Source organism: Ranitomeya imitator, chromosome 1 (genome assembly GCF_032444005.1).
Source record: "Ranitomeya imitator isolate aRanImi1 chromosome 1, aRanImi1.pri, whole genome shotgun sequence".
Classification (NCBI taxonomy): Eukaryota; Metazoa; Chordata; class Amphibia; order Anura; family Dendrobatidae; genus Ranitomeya; species Ranitomeya imitator.
In genome coordinates this window covers 498,858,095-498,877,236 of record NC_091282.1, presented here as the reverse complement: position 1 = coordinate 498,877,236, position 19,142 = coordinate 498,858,095, and the positions used below count along the sequence as shown (strand labels likewise).

Sequence of the window (19,142 nt, the reverse complement as noted above, 5' to 3'; positions counted from 1 at the left end):
TATACCTATAAAGACTTAAGAAAACTGTGATAATACGTTGTTTGTATCCCAAAATGCTACCACTGACAAATACAACTTATCCTGCAAAATACTAGCCCCATTTCAGGTACATTGTTAAACAAATAAAATATATGCTAATATGGCTTCTGGAACGTGGCATTGAAAAAACTGGAAAAAATTGCTTTGTTATAAAGGCCCATACTGAGCAAGTCTATAAAGGGGTGGTTCGAAGGCAAAGCATTTTTCCCTATCTATTTAGACCTATAAACCAAGCTATTTTCTAATATACTTACTTTCCAAATTCCCTACAGTTCATCAACTACACTATCTATCTGCCTTTGTATTTTTATTCTCTACTTCCTGTCTGATGATGATTCGTTTTAGTATTATCAGTACATTGTCACAGTCCCTGCCCCCTCTCTGAAACAAAGCGTTATGATGGGGCAGAGGCTGTGGTCATTGTCACAGCCCCTGCCTTCTCCCTGAAACAAAACATTATCAAGGGGTAGAGGCTGCAGTCATTGTCACAGCCCCTGCCTCCTCCCTGAAACAAAACATTAGCAAAGGGTAGAGGCTGCGGTCATTGTCACAGCCCTTGCCCCCGCCCTGAAGCAAAGTGTTATCATGGGGTAGAGGCTGCAGTCATTGTCACAGCCCTTGCCCCCGCCCTGAAGCAAAGTGTTATCATGGGGTAGAGGCTGCAGTCATTGTCACAGCCCTTGCCCCCGCCCTGAAGCAAAGCGTTATCATGGGGTAGAGGCTGCGGTCATTGTCACAGCCCTTGCCCCCGCCCTGAAGCAAAGCGTTATCATGGGGTAGAGGCTGCGGTCATTGTCACAGCCCTTGCCCCCGCCCTGAAGCAAAGTTACCAGGGGAAAGAGGATGCGGTCATTGTCACAGCCCCTGCCCCCTACCTGAAAGAAGTTATGGCTCGTTTCAAAGGCTGATCCCTGCTCTGTCACTGAGTTTCTTCTCCTTTGTGCAGTGTCTCCTCCAGCGCCCTGTGCAGTGAGCACAATGTCCAGTCAGCTTAGCTGAATAGTAACCAGCCGGCAGCAGAGTGATTTCACAATACCCGGCAGAGACCAGTGACATCACCTGCGGGGTGGCGCTAGCCCTCCTGCACGCTGAGTATAGCGACACCACTCTGCTGACTGCTCGTTACTAGTCAGCTAAGCAGACCGCAGATCAGACTCTGCGCTCATTGTATAGTTCCCTGGGGGTGTCACTGCACAAGTGAAACACTCGGGGACAGCACTGCCCCTGAAACAAGCATTGTGGATGGGGCTGTGACAATGACCACAGCCTCTGCGCCTGACGATGCTTCCTTTCAGCGAAGGGCAGAGGCCATTTTTATGACCGCAGCTTCTGCCCCCTGGCGATGCTTTCTTTCAGGGAGGGGCAGAGGCCATGATAATGACCGCAGCCTCTGCCCCCTGATGATGCTTCCTTTTATGGAGGGGCAGATGCCTTGATAATGACCACAGCCTCTGCCCCCTGATGATGCTTCCTTTCAGGGAGGGGTAGAAGCCATGTTAATGACCACAGCCTCTGCCCCCTGATGATGCTTCCTTTCAGGGAAGGGCAGAGGCCATGTTTATGACCGCAGCCTCTGCCCCCTGATGATGCTTTCTTTCAGGGAGGGGCAGAGGCCATGATAATGACTGCAGCCTCTTGCCCCTGCTCTGATGACGCATTGTGTGAGTATCCCAGCATGCACTGGACATGCTCAAGCGAATCGTTGTCAGACAGGAAGTAAAGAAAAAAATACAAAGATAGTTAGTGCAGTTGGGGAACTGTAGGGAATTTTTCAAGCAAGAATATTAGAAAACAGCTTAGATTATGGAACTACATAGGGAAAAATGCTTTGCTTTTGGACCACCCCTTTAGTAGACTTTAGTAGACTTTAGTTACCTATAGGTTTAAGAACAATTATGATAAAAGAGGATATTGTGTTCACCAGCTAACACCACTTTTCTCTCTTCTCATTTGAAAAGAGCTTGGCAAAAGAACTCCATATGGATGTGTGTGAAATGAGAAGTAACGTTAGACAAACCAAAATATTGCAAGAGTCCGTAAGTGGCCCGTCCCAACAGTCTGTAAACAGAGCCCAGTCGCTGGCTGCCAGCATCCTCAACATGTCACATTCTGACCTCAGTGATATGCTAGAGGTCCCAGACGAGGAGGTATGTAAATTAACTTTAGATTATTTTTTTTTTCAGAATTATGATGTTTTAGGTTTTTGGGGTTTTTTGTGTTTTTTTTGTTTTCCACCTCTTTCTTTTTTGTATTGTCTGTCAATAATTCAGGGCTGTCGAAGAGATTACAATATTTTTATATTTTGTTTTCAGTATGCCTCTTTACTATTTATCATTGCAGAGATTTGCAAAAAGAAAAGAACCTAAAAAGTATTACAAATTTTTACACAACTTAATTCATTCAAGTTTAAAATTATATACACTGCTCAAAAAATAAAGGGAACTCTATAATACCACATCCTAGATATCTCTGAATGAAATATTCCAGTTGCAAATTTTTATTCATTGCATAGTGGAATGTGTTCAGAACAATAAAACATAACAATTAACAATGTAAATCAAAATGAATATCCCATGGAGGTCTGGATTGGGAATGATACTCAAAATCAAAGTGGAAAATCAAATTACAAGTTGATACAACTTCAGTGAAAATGCCTCATGACAAGGAAAATATGCTCAGTATTTTGTGTGGCCTCCACTTGCCTGTATGACCTCCCTACAATGCCTGGGCATGCTCCTGATGACGGATCTCCTCTCAGACCTGGACTAAAGCATCTGCCAACTCCTGGACAGTCTGTGGTGCAACGTGATATTGGTGGAAGGAGCGAGAGGTGATGTCCCAGATGTGCTCAATCGGATTCCGGTCTGGGGAATGGGCGGGCCAGTCCATAGCTTCAATACCTTTATTTTGCAGGAACTGCTGACACACTCCAGCCACATGAGGTCTGGCATTGTCATGCAATAAGATGAACCCAGGGCCAACCGCACATGCATATGGTCTCACAAGGGGTCTGAGGATCTCATCTCGGTACCTAATGGCAGTCAGGCTACCTCTAGCTGTGCAGCCCTCCAAAGAAATGCCACCCCACACCATTACTGACCCACTGCCAAAACCGGTCATGCTGAAGGATGTTGCAGGTAGATCGCTCTTCACGGCATCTCCAGAGTCTGTCATGTCTGTCACATGTGCTCAGTGTGAACCTGCTTTCATCTGTGAAGAGCACGGGGCGCCAGTGGCGAATTTAACAATCCTGGTATTCTGTGGCAAATACTAAGCGTCCTGCACGGTGTTGGGCTGTGAGCACAACCTCCATCTGTGGACGTTGGGTACTCAGACCATTCTCATGGAGTTGGTTTCTAACCATTTGTGCAGACACATGCACATTTGTGGCTTGTTTGAGGTCATTTTACAGGGCTCTGGCAGCGCTCCTCCTGTTCCTCCTTGCACAAAGGCGGAGGTAGCGGTCCTGCTGCTGGGTTGTTGCCCTCCTACGGCCTCCTCCACATCTCCTGGTGTACTGGCCTGTCTCCTGGTAGCACCTCCAGCCTCTGGATACTACGCTGACAGACACCGCAAACCTTCTTGCCACAGCTCACATTGATGTGCCATCCTGGATGAGCTGCACCACCTGAGCCACTTGTGTGGGTTGTAGAGTCCGTCTCACACTACCACAAGTGTGAAAGCACAACCAACATTCAAAAGCGACCAAAACATTCAGCCAGAAAGTATCGGTACTGAGATGTGGTCTGTGGTCCCCACCTGCAGAACCATTCCTTTATTGAGGGTGTCTTGATAATTGCCAATAATTTCCATCTGTTGTCTATTCCATTTGCCCAACAGCATGTGAAATTGATTGTCAAACAGTGTTGCTTCCTAAGTGGACAGTTTGATTTCACAGAACTTTGATTTACTTGGAGTTATATTCTGTTGTTTAAGTGTTCACTTTATTTTTTTCAGCAGTGTAATAACTATTATGTATTGATGACATTATTGTTTGTATATCTTTTGTGACAATTTTGTTTTTTCTGTATTCTCCCCACCATGTAAATTGTACTTCCCCTAAAATTTCCCTTTCCCCAATAAAAAAAGTTTCCTTGATTTCCCTTTCAAGTTTACCTTGAAAACTTAATAAAAATTATTTGAATACAAATTTTTACATGTCCAACAAATTATAATGAAGAATAATTATTCTCAAAGACCTGATACACATTATCATCTGTCATCTGCAAACGCTTCCATTTTACATTACTGCATTAATTTGTGGTCTATTACATGGTACCCTGCTGCCCATACTCGCACATAAGCCCGGTCTACTATTCTTTACTCTTTATCTGTAACACCACTACTCAAAGTGGATTTTATATATTAAATGTAGACCAGGAGACTAAGAATGTGTGAAGATATTCTAATTGAAATCTGTCAGTATATGTAAATTTGGTTGATATGTCTGTAATAATGTAAAATGTTTGTTCATATGGATGCTCCTTTAGAGAGCCATTGAGGACCACTGATCTAACGTATAATACTAATCTTGATGCAGTGTTGGGGTATTGGCATTCATATTCTAACTAGTTTAAACCAAGTTAAGCAAAGCTCCATGTAGTTACTGGCTGCATAAAGAGTCATACTACAGAGTCCAGTTAGGACCCATTCAGAGGCCGTTAATTTGGAACCAGCATTGCTGATTAATAAGCTGTCTAAATAGGCCAGCAATCACCTGATGAACAAAATGCTCATTCATCCGGCCACTGATCAGCTATCAAACAACTGCCGATCGGCTTGTATGCAGCTAGTAGGTGGTCATTTAAATGTGGCAGTCAGCTCTTCTAAATAGACCCTTACTTTGTTGTCATTGTATGCCATTAAACAAATTGATTTGTGAACTCTAGATTATCTTAAATACAATATCTTGGAGCAGCAAAAATTCATCTTTAAGCCAGTTGGCCACAGCAGTGTACTGTACGATAAAATATTCTCACCATATAGTCAGTCTGGCAGGTGAACTTTTGGCACATGCCAAAAGATGACTTCTTCTCTGAATGTGTAAAGCTTTAGGAGCGGAAGGATAGTGGTCTCCATATGCATTAGATGGCTGTCGGGCGAACAATGCTTTTGCTGAATATTCGACCAAGGGCCATCTCTCCCACACAGAGGAGCACTTGGATGACTGAGCACTCCTGTATTCTCTATGAGAAAGCTCCTGAGAAATCTCTTTGATGACAGGTGATCTCTGAAAGCCAAAGCAATCGGCTGTCCAAAATTGGACATGTCCGATCGTCATCTTCCCAGACAATCGTTTGGCTGGCAAACCCATAAACATTAGAGTATCTGCCATACCCATTGATATTGGCGGGTTCAGATGACCTTAGTCTACAGTGTATGGTGGCCTTAAGTGTGTGGTTTAAACTGGGTAAGATAGTCCTAGTGAGGAGTGTATACTACATTTCCAGTGACATTCTAGAGAATTGTCTGCTTCCATCCATGTAATAGTAGCAAAGTGGGAACACCTCTATATTTCTGCACATTGTTTTGGAAGCAGAGTGAAGTTTACTTGAGAAAGTAAATAGGGATGTACTGTAATAACCTTTTGACCATAAGTCTCTCCAAGTTCTAGTCCACCACAAAAAGCACATTCTGCCATATTCCTTTCCATAAATTCTCACCTAGAATCATACTGCAGCACAATGTTTTCACTGCTGGTGTGTAGTTAATGTAATCTAAAACTAGATGGCTCAGCAATTTAAGGAACATGCCTCACAATCTTTATGCAACCGGGGTAAAACTGGACCTGGTCCATGTAGCCATTTCACGCTTTTATAGAAGATACAGGGCTATTGATTGTTCCTTGTTATTAGCAAAATAAGGATGTGTAATGCATCCATGGAGCACTCTGGTCACTTTTGATGCGAGGTGTTTTAAACGCTATGTGTTTTTTTTTATTCTATGTCCATAATGCTTTCATAAACCTGTCATAAATTATTGTGTCTCCTTTGCTCCCATTAGGAAATAGAAAATGTGAAGCGGTCAGTAGAATATGATAAAGAATGGATGAACCACGTAATAAAGCTTCTAGAAGGACAGGTATTGGAAATATCTTAGTGGGTTTCTTTGTTGTTTTTTTTTTTTTTCTAAAGCCATTTACATAGTGAACATTTCATGCTAAATTCTATTCACCCACTTCAGTGTTTTTTTTATATAGTTATACATTATCAGTGAAATCCTGCATCTAATAATCGAAAAAGTGTGATTATTCCACACATTTCCAACATTAAACTGTAGCATAATGTAGAATTTTACAAGAGTAGGCGTAAAAGACTAGGATGTCCAAAATGGCTGTTGGAATGGCTTAAATGGGTTGACCACCCCTTTTTTTTAGTGTGCAACCTAGGTTCCCCATGGTCTGCTATCTTCTGCCAGGTCAGCATATCATTGCCCCATCAGCGGCACAGTGCCCTGTGTTGCGTAATGGTAGCGCGATTATACTATACCTATTCCAACCTTCTATGGGCATTGGCTTCAGCGTTTTTCTGTGCTGGCGTTGGCGAGTCTCTGCTACTTCCATTGCAGTGACCTCCGGCATGTGCGACAATAAGTCGCTGTCCCCACCATGCATACATGGGTGACAGGGGCATCAGAAACTGTATGGTTCCTAGCTATGCAAGAAGAAAGGAAGTGGGGAGAGCACCTTGCCTACACAGAAGAACGCTGAAGCCAATGACAATAGAAGTGTGGAATTGATTACATGGCGACCATTACATGTCACAAGGCACTGTGACACTGATGGGAGGGGGTGGTATGATAATGAAGACAAGAGGCAGAGATTTCTTCCAGGCACCGCACACCACGGAGCCTGGAACAAATCATTAGCATACAGAAATAATATACAATTTCTCAACAACAAGGCCATTAATATGAGGCATACAGGTAGGCCTATTTTAACTTATTTATTACCTGTATTCCCATATTAATAGGTCATATACGTCCCATGGAGTGACAGATTCCATTTAACCCTCCCTATCTAGTGTTATCAATTTAGGCTGGTGGAGTTGCAATAGTGGTGTAAGCATTATATATACACTAGATGGTGACCCGATTCTAATGTATCGGGTATTCTAGAATATGTAGGTAGTATATAGCACAGGCTACGTACTATATTGCACAGTGACGTAGTATATAACACAAGGTGGAGGTGCAATAGTGGTGTAAGCTATGTTTGCTTAGCAAATCTTAGATCCTCTGACACTTGTGGATGGACCTTTGAACAGTAGGATATATGTATATATGTATGTGTGTGTATATATATATATATATATATATATACATATATATATATATATATATATGTGTATATATATATATATATATATATATATATACACACACACACACACTGCTCAAAAAATAATGGGAGCACTTAAACAACAGAATATAACTCCAAGTAAATCAAACTGTCCACTTAGGAAGCAACACTGATTGACAATCAATTTCACATGCTGTTGTGCAAATGGAATAGACAACAGATGGAAATTATTGGCAATTATCAAGCCATCCACAATAAAGTGGTGGTTCTGCGGGTAGGGACCACAGACCACATCTCAGTATCAATGCTTTCTGGCTGATGTTTTGGTCACTTTTGAATGTTGGTTGTGCTTTCACATTTATGGTAGCATGAGACGGACTCTACAACCCACACAAGTGGCTCAGGTAGTGCAGCTCATGCAGGATGGCACATCAATGCGAGCTGTGGCAAGAAGGTTTGCTGTGTCTGTCAGCATAGTGTCCAGAGGCTGGAGGCGCTACCAGGAGACAGGCCAGTACACCAGGAGACATGGAGGGGGCCGTAGGAGGGCAACAAGCCAGCAGCAGGACCGCTACCTCCACGTTTGTGCAAGGAGGAACAGGAGGAGCACTGCCAGTGCCCTGCAAAATGACCTCCAGCTGGCCAGAAATGTGCAAGTGTCTGCAATAATGGTTAAAAACCAACTCCATAAGGATGGTCTGAGTGCCCGACGTCCACAGATGGGGGTTGTGCTCACAGCCCAACACCGTGCAGGATGCTTGGCATTTGCCACAGAACACTAGGATTGGCAAATTCGCCACTGGCGCCCTGTGCTCTTCACAGATGAAAGCAGGTTCACACTGAGCACATGTGACAGACATGACAGTCTGGAGATGCCGTGGAGAGCGATCTGCTGCCTGCAACATCCTTCAGCATGACCAGTTTGGCAGTGGGTCAGTAATGGTGTGGGGTGGCATTTCTTTAGAGGGCCGCACAGCCCTCCATGTGCTCACCAGAGGTAGACTGATTGCCATTAGGTACCAAGATGAGATCCTTAGACCCATTTTGAGACCATAAGCTGGTGCGGTTGGCCCTGGGTTCCTCCTAATGCAGGACAATGCCAGACCTCATGTGGCTGGAGTGTGTCAGCAGTTCCTGCAAGATGAAGGCATTGAAGCTATGTACTGGCCTGCCCGTTCCCCAGACCTGAATCCGATTGAGCACATCTGGGACCTCATGTCTCGCTCCATCCACCAACGTCACGTTGCAACACAGACTGTCCAGGAGTTGGCGGATGCTTTAGTCCAGGTCTGAGAGGAGATCCATCAGAAGTCCATCCGCCGCCTCATCAGAGGCATGCCCAGGCATTGTACAGTAGGGAGGTCATATAGGCAGGTGCAGGCCACATACACTACTGAGCATCATTTCCTTGTCTTGAAGCATTTCCACTGAAGTTTGATCGGCCTGTAGTTTGATTTTCCACTTTGATTTTGAGTATCATTCCAAATCCAGACCTCTATGGGATATTCATTTTGATTTACATTGATAATTGTTAGGTTTTATTGTTCTGAACACATTTCACTGTGCAATGAATAAAAATGTGCAACTGGAATATATAGTGGATGCTTTCCTGAAACGGAAAGTACTTGCAAGCAGCATAATACAAAGAATAGCAGGTTTACCCAGAATCCTTTGCAGTAGGCGGAGCTATGCAAATCATCTCTTTCCACCCCAGTCTAATCCACAGCGCTTGGAACCGCCAAGCGTGCAATGCTGCGGATGGCATGCTTGGCGGTTCCAAGCGCTGTGGATTAGACTGGGGTGGAAAGAGATGATTTGCATAGCTCCGCCTACTGCAAAGGATTCTGGGTAAAGCTGCTATTCTTTGTATTATGCTGCTTGCAAGTACTTTCCGTTTCAGGAAAGCATCCACTATGTATTTCCTTTAAGTAGAGGGCTTTTCAGTCTCTTTCGTCCCGCTACATTTAGCCCAACTTGGGTCTCTCCCTAAGGTGGCTAGCATATATGTACAACTGGAATATTTCATTCAGAGGATGTGGTATTTTAGTGTTCCCTTTATTTTTTGAGCAGTGTGTGTGTATATATATATATATATATATATATATATATATATATATATATATATCACTGTGCCAACGAATCTGTTTTACCTAAAGGCAGAAGGACATTTTAAGCTGGACAATGGAGTATGCCACAAGAATGGAGTAAATGTAATAATAGAACAACACGGCACTCGTAGTAGTGTATAGAGTAGGTGCTCATGTAGGGTATCCAGCCCAATAAATCCAAATCCGAAAAAACTTGGCACTCTAGATGAATAATTATCATATGCAAAATGGTGCCATTTACCCAGCGACTCCAGTTGCATCACACGTGCGCCTGCGTGGACAGGACTTCTTGCTGCATCCAGGCTACCCTACCAATATTGAAGAAACAAGATAAGTGAAAGCAGTCAGAGGGGAGCGCAGAGGCATTGACCCAGGGAAGGGGAGATGAAAGGGAGTTGTCGAGCACCACTGCAGCTCCAGCTGAATACCTGCAAAGGAGGATAAGAATGTGTGTCAAACAGAAATCAGTCCCAGGAGCGCTGAAGGAAACTCAGACAACATATGTCGTTTGCCACAACGCGTTTCAACGGTAAACACCGTCTCAGAAGACTGGGACTGATTTCTGTTTGACACACACCCTACCAATATTTGAATTTATAGAGACAGGATTAACGTTTCTCCCTGCACCATATCTCTTATATTTGTTCTGATGAAGGTCCGGATGTGGACCGAAAACGTTCGACTTGCCTTTATGGATGCACATCAATAAACGTTTTGCATATGATAATTATTCATCTAGAGTGCCAAGTTTTTTCGGACAAGAATGGAGTAGTCATGGTGTAGTTTCATGATCCAGGCGGTGTGTTTTTCTTGCTTCCCTTGATTTCCCTGTGTCCAGATCTTAACCCCTCAGGGCATCTCTGGGACGAGGTAGACAAGGTTGTTTGGAGCATGTCGGTACCTCTATTTAATTTTCAACAAATGCTCTAAGCTATCCACAAGGATAATATTCTACAGAATAATTTTAACACCCAGTGGAATCTATGACACATGATTGCTTTGGCCAGAAGGTCAGTGTTAACCCAATGAGCTACTAGATGGGTGTCACAAATAAAAGGGGCAACTAAGTATACTTTTGGGTATATGTATTGCATTAATATTAGTGTACTGTACATCCCTTTGTCTAGAAAAACACTATAGCACATCCCTTATCTGAAGACTTGCCTAGTCAGCATCTGTTCCATGGTAATGTGGACGCTTCCAATGGTCACTTCGAACATCTGTGAACAATCATCAAGGAGCACACCTTCTATAAAAGCCCTTGATTCAATAATGTGTAAAGGAAATTACTATTCCAGTTATAGTGATTACATACATTATTACCGTCCTGGTAACGCTTTTCGAAGCTGATGAATGTCACCACTTGAGACCAGTGAAGAAGCTTTTTTAGCCACACTGTTGATTTCTATATAACTATTCATTGGCAGTTCTGTGTAAGGAATTTGACCCGACTGATTTGATGTGGCCCTCCTGCTCTCCGCCCCACACCAGTTGATTGACAGGTCTCTTGCATGTGTGTATACATAGGGACAGACTTGTTAATTAACTGGAGCGAAGGCATTTCAGTATAAATCATACGTGGTAACCTGGCTTTGATTCATGAGCCCAGTGGTTTGGGCAGCATCAATCTAATGAAAGGTTGCCCTTAGTAAAATTGCGCTACATCCTATATCAGACATGCTTGAGTCATGTACGTGTTTTTCATGGGTAGAACTAGCACCCTCTAGGCTAGGGCAGTGTTCCCCAGCTCCAGTCATTGTGGCCCCCAACAGATCATGTTTTCAGGATCTCCTTAGTGTTGCACAGGTGAGAAAACCTGCCACAATTTCTGCTGCCTTGTTAATTATTTCATCCACTGTACAATGCTAACGAAATCCTGAAATCATCATCTGTTGGGGGCCGCAAAGACTGGAGTTTGGGAAACACCAGGCTAGTGCTCTACGGCGACGTGTCACATTTCAACATCACTTCTAATGATTTCCTTTCATCTTATTGCAACCTACTGCGACATAGTCACAAATGTTTACGGAGTTAGATTTTCTGTTGCAGGTCGCATGTCTCTCACTTATCAAACTGTGACGTGCAGCTTGTTTATTGACAGCAACACCTGAGCTTACAATAACCGCATAACAGCAACTCGCAGACGAGTTGCACAGATGTTGCGCGACAATTCAGAGAACTGCTTTGGTGCAACACATACATGTCACCATGTAGCTCAAGTCTTATAGTCTATGGGGGCTGTTCACATGTACGTGTTATTCCAAAACTCATGGAAATGTAACTGTTTTTGATCTGAGTCTACAGGTCCTTGAAAATCATTTGTGTACAATCTACGTATGCTGTCTTAAATTTATAATGGATGGGAGAAGGTAGGCATTTAAAAAAATAAATAAATCTGTGAAAAATCACTGATGAAACATTGACTGTAAATACTGACCATACACTGATGAAAATCCGATGCAAAACACTGAGATATGAAAGCTGCATTACAACTGGCAAACCCACCTGTTAAATAGTAGCTTCACGGCCTACTTGTATTAAATAACTGTAGGAGAAACAACATTATTCTGATACTTTAATTAAAACCCGTGATTTAGTTTTTAAATGCGCTTGTACATATTTTCTCGGGTTTTTTTAATGACAAGTTATTGCGAAGAACCCAACAATTTAATGAATGGAAAGATGATAGTATTGTTTAAGAGAAAAAAAAACTTGCCGTAATTAATTTTTTTGTTCCACTTGGTGTGAATTTTTAAATCCACTTGGTGTGAATTTTTAAATATAGGAGAATGAGGAGTATTCAGGTTGAAAGCGAATAAAAAATGTTATTATTAAAGTATTAGTATAAAATTGTAGCAAGGTAAAGAGACAAAAGGTGCATGTAAACAAACAAGTAAGAAGGGTCACACTAAGTCACCATGTGAACCCATAAGGGGTAATTAGTGATATATAGTAATACAGTTACATACACCCCGGCTAGGCGTGTCCCTGTATATTAGGAGTATGTCAGACCAAATAGTGACACAAGAATAGCACATACGAAAAGGGGCAGAGCTTACCGAGGAGTGAACTGTGGGTGACCCTGAGCCAGATGACAAGACCCCAACGTGCGTTTCGAAAGTTTGACACACCGCTTTCTCAAGGGGATACTTTGCCTTCCCTGTCTCCAGATCTTAACCCCTCAGGGCATCTCTGGGACGAGGTAGACAAGGCTGTTCGGAGCATGTCGGTACCTCCATCTAATTTGCAGCAAATGCTCTAAGCTATCCATATGGCTAGTATTCTTACAGAATGATTTCAACATCTAGTGAAATCTATGCTGCATGATTGCTGTGGCCAGAAGTTCAATGTTAACTCAACTAGATTGGTGTCTCAAATAAAAGGGTCACTTAAGTATAGTTTTAGGTTAAATGTATTGTATTAATCTGATGCAAAATGCAGACATGAAAGCCGCATTACAACTGGCAACCCCACCTGTTAAATAGTAGCTTCACAGCCTATTTGTATTAAATAACTGTAGGAGAAATAACGTTATTGTGATACGTTACTTAAAACCCGTGATTTACAGTTTTTAAACCACAGAAGTTATTGGGAAGAACCCAACATTATAAGTAATGGAAAGACCATGGACTTGCCCTAATTAATTTTTGTGGTCCACTTGGTGTGAATGTTTCAGAACCCTATCCAGTGTAACATCTGCTTGCTGTAATAAAACCTTGTGAGGCCCGTACAGAAAAAAAGACTAACTGTGCCTCTGCAAAGATCTGCCAGGCTGTAAAGGTTCACTGCAATAGCAATGGCATTTGTGGCCCTTAGACCCACACTGTCAGCAGCCAGCCACTCCAGCATTCAGCGCCATATCTATATTTGATTATGGAGTTAACCTTGTCCGCCTATTGCTGCTGACAACTCTGCTGCGCAAAGGAGAAATGTGCGTTTTAGTCAAGGCAAGCTGTAGAAAAGCAAAGCTATGTGGAGTACAGCATGTTTCTCGGGAGTATGTGGAGAGACGGTCATACCTTGGGCTAAACTAAAGTAGTAGCGGTAGCTTGTTTTTCCTAGAATAAAAGAAGTCTGCTAAATTAGACATGCCTTGGAAAAAAAAAGTTACTTGCAAAGTTTTTTGTTTTCTTTTTTTTCTCCACTTACTGCTTTATAGAACTTTATGGCTACTTTCACACATACTTTATATATTTTTTGTAGTGTTAATTTTTGTCGTTTGTGGAAAGCATCAGGACTAGTGATGAGCGAATATACTCGTTACTCGAGATTTCTCGAGCATGCTTGGGGGTCCTCCAAGTATTTTTTAGTGCTCGGAGATTTTGTTTTTCTTGCCGCAGCTGAATGATTTACATCTGTTAGCCAGCATAAGTACATGTGGGGATTCCCTAGCCACCAGGCAACCCCCACATGTACTTATGCTGGCTAACAGATGTAAATACGGTAATTCAGCTGCGGCAAGAAAAACTAAATCGCCCAGCATTAAAAAAAACACTCGGAAGACCCCCGAGCATGCTCGAGCAACGAGTATATTCGCTCATCACTAATCAGGACTAGAAATGAAGACATTTAAAATATATTAGATTTTGAAAACAGGATGTCAGCAATAGTGAAATTTAAGCATAATTAAAAAAATATATACCTTATATACTCGAGTATAAGCCGAGACCCCTAATTTTGCCACAAAAAAACTGGGAAAACTTAATGACTCGAGCCTAGGGTTGGAAATGCAGCAGCTACTGGTAAATTTCCAAAATAAAAATAGATACCAATAAAAGTAAAATTAATTCAGACATCAGTAGGTTGTGTTTTTGAATGTCCATATTGAATCAGGATGCTTCATACAAAATACGCCCCATATAATGCTCCATACAGTTCATGATGGGCCCAATATAATGCTCCATACAAAATACACCCCATGTAATGCTGCCCAAAGGTTGATTATGGCCCCATAAGATGCTCCATAGAAACATTTGCCCCATATAATGCTGCCCAAAGGTTGATTATGGCCCCATAAGATGCTCCATAGAAACATTTTCCCCATATAATGCTGCACAAAGGTTGATTATGGCCCCATAAGATGCTCCATAGAGATATTTGCTCCATATAATGCTGCACAAAGGTTGATTATGGCCCCATAAGATGCTCCATAGAAACATTTGCCCCTTATGCTGCTGCAATTTTTTAAAAAAATGACATACTCACCTCTTGTCCTGAGCAATATGGCGATATTTACCTGTCCCCGTTACACCGCCGCGCAACACTTCATCCTTCGGGTCTGCAGTGACTGTTCAGTCAGAGGGTGCGCACTAACCACATCATTGCGCCCTCTGACCTGAATGTCACAGCCAGAGGACTAGGAAGACGGAGCCCGGCGGTGGAACGGGGACAGGTGAATATCGCAATGATCACCCTCCCATGTGTATATATACACAGACAGTTATATGAAAAAGTTTGGGCACCCCTATTAATCTTAAGCTTAATGTTTTATAAAAATTGTTTTTTTGCAACAGCTATTTCAGTTTCATATATCTAATAACTGTTGGACACAGTAATGTTTCTGCCTTGAAATGAGGTTTATTGTACTAACAGAAAATGTGCAATCTGCATTCAAACAAAATTTGACAGGTGCATAAGTATGGGCACCCTTATCATTTTCTTTTTTTAAATACTCCGACCTACTTTTTACTGACTTACTAAAGCACTTTTTTTTATTTTCTAACCTCATTGAGCTTTGAACTTCATAGCCAGGTATGTGCAATCATGAGAAAAGCTACTTAAAGTGGCCACTTGCAAGTTGTTCTCCTGTTTGAATCTCCTCTGAAGAGTGGCATCATGGGCTCCTCAAAACAACTGTCTAATGATCTGAAAACAAAGATTATTCGACATAGTTGTTCAGGGGAAGGATACAAAAAGCTGTCTCAGAGATTTAACCTGTCAATTTCCACTGTGAGGAACATAGTAAGGAAATGGAAGAACACAGGTACAGTTCTTGTTAAGGCCAGAAGTGGCAGGCCAAGAAAAACATCAGAAAGGCAGAGAAGAAGAATGGTGAGATCAGTCAAGGACAATCCTCAGACCACCTCCAGAGAGCTGCAGCATCAACTTGCTGCAGATGGTGTCACTGTGCATCGGTCAACTATACAACACACTTTGCACAAGGAGAAGCTGTATGGGAGAGTGATGCGAAAGAAGCCGTTTCTGCAAGCACGCCACAAACCGAGTCGGCTGAGGTATGCAAAAGCACATTTGGAGAAGCCAATTTCTTTTTGGAAGAAGGTCCTGTAGACTGATGAAACCACGATCGATTGAGTTGTTTGGTCATACAAAAAGGCGTTATGCACGGCGGCCAAAAAACACAGCATTCCAAGAAAAACACTTGCTGCCCACAGTAAAATTTTGTGGAGGTTCCATCATGCTTTGGGGCTGTGTGGCCAATGCCGGCACCGGGAATCTTGTTAAAGTTGAGGGACGCATGGATTCCTCTCAGTATCAGCAGATTCTTGACAATAATGTTCATGAATCAGTGACAAAGTTGAAGTTATGCAGGGGATGGATCTTTCAGCAAGACAATGATCCAAAACACCGCTCCAAATCTGCTCAGGCATTCATGCACAGGGAACAATTACACTGTTCTGGAATGGCCATCCCAGTCCCCAGACCTGAATATCATTGAACATCTGTGGGATCATTTGAAGAGGGCTGTCCATGCTCGGCGACCATCAAACTTAACTGACCTGGAATTGTTTCGTAAAGAGGAATGGTCAAAAATAGGGACTAGAGGCTGTTATTTTTGCAGAAGGAAGATCTACTAAATATTAATGCCATTTTTCTGGTGGGGTGCCCATACTTATGCACCTGTCAAATTTTGTTTTAATGCAGATTGCACATTTTCTGCTAGTACAATAAACCTCATTTCAAGGCAGAAACATTACTGTGTCCAACAGTTATTAGATATATGAAACTGAAATAGCTGTTGCAAAAAACAATTTTTATAAAACATTAAGTTTAAGATTAATAGGGGTGCCCAAACTTTTTCATATAACTGTATATATGTCCCTTAATGAAACAACCCACACCTCTAGGCACCTATCTCTGCCATCATGCCTTTATCTTTTTTATTTCCTTATGGCAGCACCTCATACAGTGCTTTTTGTGAACAAACATACAGGTGCTTCTCACAAAATTAGAATATCATCAAAAAGTTAATTTATTTCAGTTCTTCAATACAAGAAGTACAACTCATATATTATATAGAGTCATTACAAACAGAGTGATCTATTTCAAGCGTTTATTTCTGTTAATGTTGATGATTATGGCTTACAGCCAATGAAAACCCAAAAGTCATTATCTCAGTAAATTAGAATCTTTAAAACACCAGTTTGAAAAAATAATTTTAACATCCGAAATATTGGCCTACTGAAATATATGTTAAGTAAATGCACTCAATACTTAGTCGGGGCTCATTTTGCATCAATTACTGCATCAATGTGGCGTGGCATGGAGGCAATCAGCCTGTGGCACTGCTGAGGTGTTATGGAAGAACAGTCCAGTTCTTTTTCTCCTTGGCCCAGGTAAGATGCTTCTGGTGTTGTCTATTGGTCATTAGTAGCTTGACACAAGGAATGCGACACTTGTAGCCCATGTCTTGGATACGTCTGTGTGTGGTCGCTCTTGAAGCAATGATTCCAGCAGCAGTCCACTCCTTGCGAATCTCCCCAAATTTGTGAATCGCCTTGTCTTAACAATCCTATCAAGGCTATGGTTATACCAGTTGCTTGTGCACCTTTTTATACCACACTTTTTACTTCCACTCAACTTTCCATTAATATGCTTGGATACAGCACTCTGTGAACAGCCAGCTTTTTAGCAATGACCTTTTGCGGCTTACCCTCCTTGTGGAGTGTGTCAATGATTGTCTTCTGCATGTAGAGGAGCTGCGGAGACACCATCACGTGTTTCTCAACGCAGGCAGTGAATAGCCAGGCCTTTCCCCAGGAAGGAACAACCAAGGGAAGGGCAGCATCCAATAAAGGAAAACATCCAATAAAGTAAAACCACCTATGCCAAGCATGGTATCCATCCACAGACAGCTGTTTTGGGGTTTTTGCCCCTCATCAGTGTGGAGTAGGAATCTGGCTATCAGGAGCAGTGCCTAGTAGAAAGTCTATAACGGCACGGATGATTGACCTCGTGGAGACCAAAACATCCAACACCGCGGAGACACCATCACGTGTTTCTCAACGCAGTGATCCAGAACACTGCCCCCAAATATGCAAATGCATGTAGAGGAGCGGCGGAGACACCATCACGTGTTTCTCAACGCAGGCAGTGAATAGCCAGGCCTTTCCCCGGGAAGGACAACCAAGGGAAGGGCAGCATCCAATAAAGGAAAACATCCAATAAAGGAAAACCACCTATGCCAAGCATGGTATCCATCCACAGACAGCTGTTTCGGGGTTTTTGCCCCAGAACACTGCCACTAGCCAGGCCTTTCCCCGGGAAGGAACAACCAAGGGAAGGGCAGCATCCAATAAATCCAATGGATACCATGCTTGGCATAGGTGGTTTTCCTTTATTGGATGTTTTCCTTTATTGGATGCTGCCCTTCCCTTGCTTGTCCTTCCCGGGAAAAGGCCTGGCTATTCACTGCCTGCGTTGAGAAACACGTGATGGTGTCTCCGCAGCTCCTCTACATGCATATGCATATTTGGGGGCAGTGTTCTGGATCACTGCGTTGAGAAACACGTGATGGTGTCTCCGCGGTGTTGGATGTTTTGGTCTCCACGAGGTCAATCACCCGTGCCTTTAATGATGGTCTTCTGGACATCTGTCAAGTCAGCAGTCTTCCCCATGATTGTGTAGCCTACTGAAACAGACTAAGGGACCTTTTTTATCACTTAGGTTGTTAATTACCGTATTCTAATTTACTGATATAATGACTTTTGGGTTTTCATTGGCTGTAAGCCATAATCATCAATATAAACAGAAATAAACACTTGAAATAGATCTCTGTAATGTCTCTATATAAAATGAGTTTCACTTTTTGTACTGAAGAACTGAAATAAATTAACATTTTGATGAGATTCTAATTTTGTGAGAAACACCTGTACTAAGATCAACAACAGAAACGATTAGGCTGCTTGTCCAACTTCTCAAAAATAAATATAAACCAAAGATAATGTGTGATTAATGTCACAGGAAACTATTACATTGTTTAGTGGACATATTCTCTACATCCTATTGGGATTACAGATATGTGATTGTGTTGTAGTGGCGCTAACCTGCAAAGAGTTAACATAATAGAACGGAGGGGAAAGGCAAGAAGCATTCTAGCAAATTGACTAATTAAATTATCTGTCTGTGCACATGCTAAGACCAAGGATCTGTTCTCCCCCCTCTTCTCCGGAGCAGATTTTTCTTTAAAGTCAGTAGTTGATGGGGACACCTGAAGAGTTCATGGGTTTCAGTGACCTTTTACTATGGACCTGCTTCCAGTCAATTCATGTTTTCCTCACAGTCAGACAGCTGTTTATTACTGTGTCTTCCCGCACTCTCTGCAATATTTTCTACTGAGACCTCAAGCAGCTTGTTAGTGGGAACTAAATATTGATTTGGCATCCTGTCGATGCAGAAAGAATGAAAAAATTTCCACCAGAGGCCCCTCAAACATTTTCCTATCGACATTTTCTGGG

At 42.3% G+C, this 19,142-nt stretch overlaps 1 protein-coding gene across 1 annotated transcript in view; it reads left to right on the top strand.

Annotated features, from left to right (window-relative positions):
* CNTLN (centlein) overlaps nucleotides 1-19,142 on the top strand; it is a 537,174-nt gene that overhangs the window by 492,115 nt on the left and 25,917 nt on the right. The window contains exons 25-26 of the mRNA XM_069766280.1: nucleotides 1,998-2,186; nucleotides 6,043-6,120. Coding sequence (XP_069622381.1) covers nucleotides 1,998-2,186; nucleotides 6,043-6,120 — 267 coding nt within the window. The remainder of the gene's footprint in view (nucleotides 1-1,997; nucleotides 2,187-6,042; nucleotides 6,121-19,142) is intronic.